Raw genomic sequence first — 8,782 nt, 5'->3', positions numbered from 1 at the left:
ACATGGAAGGGTAAGTGTATTTTAAACTAAACCTCCCCAAAAGTCTAAGGTATATCTAACACCTTATTAACACCATGACATTTATGACTACACACAGATTTTGTTTAGTTCTTTTTAATTCCTCATCTGGTACTCTATTTTGCAATTTTTCAAACTTCTATAAAGATTCTGAATGAGTTAGTGTCACCAAAATGTCTTTATTTTAACGAAGCAATAAATATTAATTTAAGGGGATTTTTGGTTTTTTTATATAAAATCTAGAAAAAAAATCATGAGATTTGAACCCAAAACACCAAACATTTGATTTTTATGTGAAATTATTTTAAAAAATTATCAATGAAAGTTGTTGTCTTTAATAGTTGTCTATGAAACCCAAATTTTTTATTATTATATGATATTGAATCTTTTATGCTAAGTTAAAAGTAAAGAAAAATTATTGCAATTAATTTTATCTTCCATTCCTAACAAAACTCATAATTTTTTCATCACTTTTTTATCCAAACGAAGAACAAGTAATTAATTATTTTTAATATTATAGTAACAAATCGGTTAACATTATCAATTGACAAAAATTTTAACAATTTATTTTGATGATTTGAAATTAAAATATTAATATTAACAAAAGAAATTTAGAATTTTGGTAATGGGAAAAACAAGTAAAAATTGGTAATTTTTTGTATTATTTTAGTTTCTATGGCTTTTTCACTTTAGTCCTTGATTTTTTTTTCCAATCAATACTTAAAAAAGAATTTTTTGGGTGACCAAAATAAAAGTGTAAAATGAAGTGGTGTGTACAGTTAATCTTTGTCAGAGATTTAACACTTAGATGACTAAAATAAAAGCTCCCTAAAAATTGGGTGACCAATTAGATAGTTTGCCCAATAAGATAATATGAGAGTTAGTTGAAATTGCCTTCAAGTTGATGGTACTAACCAAAAGAGTAAAAAGTGAAGGTAGACACAAAAGCTGGTTTTACAATTCGAAACCTCTTCTAACATCTGAGAGGTCTTAACTAAAGAGTAATCCAATATGAGTTAACATTATAAGATGTGATTTAAGTTCAACTCACTTACCAAATTGCAACCTTACTCCTATATATCAATCTAAGATTACTCTTCTCACATTTCCCTTAAAATCATAGCTACAAACTGAAACAATGAATTTTGCGTGAAAAATAAGTTCTTAATAATGAATAAAATAAGTTCTTTTTCCTTCAGAAGTCGAAACACAAGTCTTTAAATAGGAATTATAGTACTTTTATAAAATAGCAAGTGTGATATGGAAGAATCTCTAAAATTTCACCTAATTAATCACTTATTATAGAATATAATAAAAGAGATCTTCTTGACTTTAATTTCTTCATAACCAATATCTCTTTATAAGGTAAGCAGATCATACTAGAACTCTTGAAAACACATTCATTTCTGGATCTAATCTCTTCTCCAATTATAAAATATCCATATTTTCTATTTAAAATCTTCAGATAAATTTCATAAATAATTAACATATTTTAAGTTAAACATGTCAACAAAAAGATAAATTGCACAACTTCGGATTGTAAATTAGTTGCAAATGCCATTGTGACTAAGAGTACTAACAAAATCCTTCTTATGAAGATGGGTTTTGTAAACTATGAAAATTTTATATGCTAGTTTCATGAGCCAATGTTAAAAGTTTCTTCTAAGTTGCAATTATTTATGTTCGGAATAAATATCAAAATTATATTTGAATTATGATTTAATGTACAATTGTATATGTAAACTTTGATTTTGTACTATTGTATACATGAAAGTTCGATTTGATCAAATTCTTGTAAATTATTAACACAATTATTGATATAACATCATTTTATATTTATATATTGCATACATAAATATCTTTAAATGTGCATAATTAAATCAAAATTAAAGTTTCAAATATATATTTGTACCACAATTAAACTTTTACATATATAATTACACTAAATTAAAGTTTATATATAGAATTGTACATTAAATTAAAAAATAATGTATAATTTTATAATTTATCTTTTTATATTCCCTTCTCATAGGTATGGTTAGTTTCAATGATTAAGAGAGTCCATTGTTTCTTTCCTAATTATTTTGTACAATTTATTCAAATAATATTAATGATATTAGCGAAAGAAAAAATCTTTATATAAATAATATATTTACGAAAAAGTTTTAGTCATTAATTAATTTAAAAGTGGAGAGGTGAAGATTTATGTACTAATTTATTAATTTTCATATGATTTATTTTATTTAAAAAGTTTATATAAAAATATGAAAATATAAGAAAAATTATAATATTATTTAGAGTTGATATGATTGTGAACATAATAAACAAGTTGAGTACGTACCAATAACATAACCACGCTGTAATAATTTGTAGGTTTGGCAATTAAATCTAAATATTCGATATAGAAATATTTTTCTAATGTAATATTTATAATTTTTTGGTCTAATATGATATTTGTATTAAATAAAAGTTAGAGATTTTGATATTTAAAGACAACAATGTTAACTTTTTAATGTTTAATTCGAATTTTAAGATTATTTTAATAAAAAATAATTGTTAATATGATTAGATTTGAATTTTTCATGATTTTGTTTAGTAAAACTAATTTAGTGATTGTGAATTTGTTTAGTTCGATGTTTAATTTGTTAAACACAAATCGATATATGTGATCTGATTTAGGCTTTAGAGTTTAATTAGCAAATTATGAATTTTTAACAAATTAACTTTAAAACTCAAATTAAATACTGAAAAGTTAACACATTTACCTTCAAATACCAAAATGTATAACTTTTGTTAAATGCACATACCACATTAAAAAAAATCAGACTCACATTAAACTGGATTAATTATAATGGTAACGAGTGAGAGGTATATTATTTGTAATTGATGGTTAGGAAAATGGAACACACTTCCACTTGCTTGTGATTGAATTGAATAAGGGGACCTTGAGCTAACATTAACTTCATTAGTGGACCATATATAAATATATAGCTGAAAAGGTAAATGGGATGAGTAATTTTGGATCAACAACCTTTTAAATTAAAATTTGATACTAATTGCCGAGTTTCAAAGATTCGAAATTAGTCAAACTATACTGCTATTTTAGAACACAGCCTACTGTTCACCACTCCAACCCTGCACAACATCTCTTTTCTTTTTTACTTTTAATTCAAATTAAATAATAAAATAATTTATTTTCAAATATTTTATAATATACAAACAGATGGTCAAAACAAACTAAACCAAATACTTGAACAACCCAACAAGATTTTAAGAGGAAAATAAACAAAAACACAATGCTTTCAAGTTATAAAGCTATCACCCTCTGGCAATGCAAAATGCCAGACCTCTGGTGATAATTCGGCGGATTAAATCAGATTTATTACATTGGTGTTTCAAAAATAATATTATTAAGAAGAAAATTTATGAAACTTTAAATATGGACCCAACATAAACAATAAAAAAATAAAAAAGTAGTTTCAAGCGTGAATGGTATTAAATTAAAAAAGAGAACAGATGTTTTTGAGTTTTGAGTTTGGATTCATTTTCACGTTTACTTATAAAATCAAAGTTGTTGAAGTCAATAATAATCAAACCAAATTCCGTAATCGATTGCTGAAACAGAGCGAGAAGTAACAGCGAGAGCCCCACTGCAATTATATGCTATGAAAGAGACAGGAGCAGCATCATGTGCCATATATGATGGTCGTTTGGTATAAAGGCAAAAAGCAGATCAGATGAGTGGAGTGTCGAGGAATTGATTATAGCTTTTGTAATAATAACACCTTTGACATTTCCTATCCCCCCTTGAGTTTGAATGCTAAACACACAATATACTGAGATTCCATCTTTTTTCACGTTGACAAAGGCATCAAGTGGTTTGGTCCCCAATTCCAAAGTATACTGACAACAACCAATTTCAGTACGCATCAGGATTTCCAGCCACACTGGCGTGATTCATAAGCAAACAGCAGTTGTATTTATATACACTGTTCCAGTGTTTTACTTAAATCACTCCACTAAATACACAACAAATTCCCTTCTTGACTTGAGACTCTTTACAAAACCCAGAAACAAAGAAAAAACACCCAAGCCATTATCTAAACATTAACCTACGCTCCTCTCCTCTCCTCTCTCCTTATTTCTATTCAACTTACTCTCCTATACTTACAAGACACCAAGTTCTTTTTTCATTACATACAAACAACCCTTTATCCATATATTTACACTAACAAAGGGTTCTTTGCTTTTTTCTCTTCAGTCGCTTACAATTTCAAAATTCCCTTCTCTGTTTTATCTATGTACTCTTTTGTTGATTGAAATGGGTTCTAAGCCAGTGCAAAACAATCAAACCCCTCCACTCTCACTGCTGGTTTGTTACCAAAATTGGCCCGAATACACCCTCCTTTCCTTGAAGATGATGACGGAGACGAAGGAGGAGGCGGATTTGGAGACGGCGGGTTGACCATCTTCTCATCCCCAAATCGAGCATCCTGTATTAATGGGTTAGCTACTCTACTCGGCGGCGACCCACAAAAAAATGGGGGCGACGACGCTACTTGTTCTGCTCTACAACCACCCTGCCAAATTCCAAATTCAATGATCAGATAAATTTTTTTTATGAGAAACCGTATACAACAGATTAACGGATCTTCTCGTAGATCAACACTTTGGATAACCAGAACTATGTTCTTCTAGAAACTCTTTAGTTGGCTCACTAAACTAACGGTTAAAATTTTAAATTGCCCCCCCCCCTCCCCTGAAAAAGACATTTCTGGCATCGAGACTCCGCCATTGCTCCAAAGCTAAGATTTTTTTATTATTTTATAATTTATGATAATTTATTGTTCCTTAGAATAAGACAACTAGAAATAAACACCTAAATACGTGTAGATTATTTTTAAAAATAAATGAGGAGAAAGAAGCATGGGCATACCTTTGTAAGAATCATATCCAAAATATCACTCCCTGCTTTCGAATCACAAAGCTCAGTTTGATGGCTGAAAAACATTAAAAATATTTGTTAGTACTCTATCTCTGCTGTAATTTGTTTATTTATTTATTTTTGAGAGAGAGAAGGTTAAAAGTTGAAGGGAATAAGGGAAAATTACCTAAGTTGCCATCTGAGGGACCGAACTGGCAGGTCGTTGAAAGAGGCGTTTAAGAGACCCAAACGACGTGGTTTTGGGCAGACCATAGTCTCTCTCCGATCCGTAACCATAACTGAAACCGAAATAGAGCTCTGCAACTCCTCACAGCTGCTTCCAATAGCGTTCTGTTGGATGGCACGCTGCTTCATCTTTTTCCTTTTGACGTTTTTTTTTATATTATTAACAATTAGTATCCCTATTTAACATAAAACAGAAACTTAATTAAACAGAAACCAAAATTCAACCGAAGCCTTCTTCCGGTGTATTTCTAACATTAAATTCCTACAATTATGATAAAATCAGTTCTAGATCCGTAGATCTACAGGAGCAAAAAAATTAAATATTAAAATAAATAGATCTAATTGCAATTCGGAGCCGGAAAAAAAACAAACGGAGCTTAGAGATGTTAATTATAAAGAAAAAAAATCAGCTTAAATTCCCAAAATTAGGTTTCGTAAGGAAATGATTCAGATCGAGGAAGAAATAAAGGAAATCTTGAGAAGACCTTGTTTGAAACGATGAAAAATTGAGGGGGGAAAGAAAGAAGGCAGAGGCGAAGAGCTGATGGAGAGAAAGTATAATACCTTTGTTTCTAACTGTACAGCTGCGTTGAGAAACTGTTGGAGTAGGTAGTAAAATATAAACAGAGAAAGAAAATGAAGTAAAGTTAGGCGAGAGAAGAAAGAAGGATAGCGGAGGAAAGGTCCGGTGTGCTTTATAGATGAGAAGGAGAAAGAGAAATTAGGAAGGGAAAAAAGAAAAGAGGGAAGAGACGAGAGAATCACGAAAATTGGAATTAAAATAAAGTAAATTAAGTTAAATTAAATAAGAAAAGTCGTAGGGGAACGTGGCAACAACAGAGCTAAGAATTGAAAAAAAAAATGTATTGAAAGAAAAAGAAGTAGGGTGTACTTCAATAGTAAAAGGGTTCTGAAAAGAAAAGGAGAGAAACAGTTCATTTTCATTTTGAAATTTTGGTGAGGAACTGATTTTTGCTTTATTTTTAAATTAAAGTTTAATTATTGATATTTTTTTTATACAAAACTCATAATTCTTCTCCAACAATTTAATAATGTGTTTTGCCGCGCTTAAACATATATACCTATTTAAACCCAAATAAACTTAAAAAAATGCACACTAAAACTTAAAAACCTTTTTTATCTATAGAAGACAGGAGAAAACATGGCAACAATCTCGTTACTCTCTTTAGTCCAACTCGCATTTATTATATCTAAAAGTTTAAAAAGAAAAGAAAATTTGTGCATAATAAAAATCAGAAAAAGCGGTGCCTCCCGCGAGAAATAACATCGGCAAGTGTAACAATAGGCATTAAAAAAACTACATAAAAATCTTTAGAAATATCAGCGGACCACTGACCTATCAGTATATTTCCCCAACCGACTTGCGTCGCGTCGTGGGATTGTAGATCCAAACCCTACTTGCTATGTGAATTCGACACGTGTCCCTTGTTCTTTATTTCAAAATTTCTGATGTTTTGGAACGTGGTCGGCATGACTGATGAGCCTGCTCCCTCTTTTTCTTATACTTTTTAAGTTTTATTTTTGGGTAAAATCAAAATGACTGAACCGCCATGTTTGGACTTTATTATTGCCGTTTCGTTTTTTGCGTTTTGTTTAAATAAATTATTTCTTCATTTTTAAAAATACTTGGGTAAAACTTTTAATTTTAATTCATAGATATAATAAAAATTACAAATAATATATGTAGAACAAATAGAATGAGCATAGTATATTTAAACATAAATTAAAATAAATTTAAGCATGAAATACATTTAAATCTAACATAATTTTAAAAAAGACAACATAAAATAATTGTCTTTTCCTTTACATTTACCAATGTTAAAACCCAAACATAAAGATTTTATTAGTAATTTGTTCATAAATATAAAACTTTACGTGGATATATTGAATTTTAATTCTGTTAGTATCGGTATTGTTATCAATATAAGAGGACGTGGGTTCGAATGGCTGAAGCACATCATCTTCTTATTTAATTATTGAAGAAAAATTATGGATAATTCTTAATATTGTATTAAAAAAATAAATACTAAAAATCATAATACTACACTCATATAAAAAAAATATTAAACCATGCGAATCCATGTCAATATGTCCCATGAATAAAAGAGACATTATTGAAGATTATACCGAAAAAGAAAGGGCTCAGAATCATGTAATCCAGGTTAAAACTCGTCAAGTTACAGCTTTCTTCCTAACAAATTGGAGAATTTTATTTATCATAAAAGCAACATAAACCATCACTGCTTCTACAAGAAGGACATAATGAGACATCGTTGGTATCCCAAAATTAAAGTTTCAAAATATCTTTAATATCGTTACAACATAAAATATAAGAGGGGCAAAATTTACATTGTGAAAGTGCATAAAGCCTTGATGAAGGATCTTTATAGATAGATAAAGGCTAAGCATGGGCATTAACTTACTCTTTTATTAAGTATTTTGATAAAGTCATGAATGTCAACTTAAGATATTGTTGGAGCCAATTCAGATGAGATTAAATTAAGTGTTAGTTAGAATATAATAAATTGATGGATGTTCTCTCTTCCCAAAACTAAGATGTTGTGGTGAGGCTATGTATTATTAGGTTAATATACTGGTTAACTATTTTGGCAAGAGGCTGTGTGGCTCACTGTGCCCATGTGAAACAAAACTTGCACCTAAAAATTAACATCCACAGACAGACTGTATGTGACACACGACCATGTAACAACTCGTGTCCTAGACCATGTGCAGCCTAAAAATTTCATAAGCAAGCCAAATTTTCAACCCTTTCTTAGGTACCAAGTCAAATCAATATCAACCATTTTCATGCCTTCAAAACACATTCAAAACATGCTTGAAACATACCAAAACATCCAACCTAAGTGCCTAACCAATGTGCCTTCATTGGCACCACATTTCATACACCAAACTAATTCACATTCAAGTATCTCAAGTCCTTGCCTTATACACATGCCAAACATAACAATTCATCCACTCCATTCACATTCAATTTTACCACATTTCAAACACTTCCAAGAATCTTATACTAAACAACTAAAGACATACATGTATATATGGACATATACAAGCCCAAATCCAAAGATATATACACAAATATGCTTAAACCAAGTTTAAATAACATCATTATAGCAAAAGAACTTAAATGCTCCTAGAACATGCCACTTATAACCTAAATCAAAATAATCACAAATTATATTGAATCCATGATTGTATAAGAATTGAGAAAGGTTTTATTTGGTGATTATGAACTGAATTGACTATGATTGTATGATTTATGTTTATTTTGAATGTTAATTGCTCGTATTTGCTCTGGCAACAACTGTAGCGTTCCATAAATCGGACCCGACGATTGGGTTGAGTGAGGGGTGTTACAACAAAGGTGAACGACCCATGACGACTTTTACTTTTCATCAACCATGTAATGCCAATGAGAGGATATCATTTACCCATATCTCGAGCTATGAATTCAACTGTTGTGAATGATGTTACATGCTGCAGAAGTCATATACCCAAAGCACCAGCTTTCGGTCCGTTATCTATTTGAACTCAGACTTTTACTTACATCAAAGT

At 29.9% G+C, this 8,782-nt stretch overlaps 1 protein-coding gene across 3 annotated transcripts; it reads right to left on the bottom strand.

Annotated features, from left to right (window-relative positions):
- Positions 1–3,978: 3,978 nt before the first annotated feature.
- Positions 3,979–6,475, bottom strand: LOC107899617 (uncharacterized). 3 transcript variants are annotated; one of them, XM_016825383.2, is made up of 4 exons: positions 5,753–6,475; positions 5,130–5,364; positions 4,955–5,018; positions 3,979–4,598 (listed from the first exon to the last, which is right to left on the bottom strand). In XM_016825383.2, the coding sequence occupies exons 2-4, from the start codon at positions 5,315–5,317 to the stop codon at positions 4,347–4,349; spliced, it is 504 nt and encodes a 167-aa protein (XP_016680872.1). In that variant the 5' UTR covers positions 5,318–5,364; positions 5,753–6,475; the 3' UTR covers positions 3,979–4,346. The 3 variants fall into 3 exon arrangements, with proteins under 3 accessions (XP_016680872.1, XP_016680873.1, XP_040946718.1); XM_016825384.2 differs by having other exon boundaries at positions 5,130–5,450; positions 5,753–6,000; XM_041090784.1 differs by having other exon boundaries at positions 5,130–5,324; positions 5,753–6,000.
- Between the last annotated feature and the right edge of the window lie 2,307 nt (positions 6,476–8,782).

This window comes from Gossypium hirsutum, chromosome D04 (assembly GCF_007990345.1).
Source record: "Gossypium hirsutum isolate 1008001.06 chromosome D04, Gossypium_hirsutum_v2.1, whole genome shotgun sequence".
Lineage (NCBI taxonomy): Eukaryota > Viridiplantae > Streptophyta > Magnoliopsida > Malvales > Malvaceae > Gossypium > Gossypium hirsutum.
Note: the sequence above shows the minus strand (reverse complement) of the source record. Positions and strands in the feature narration are given on the sequence as shown.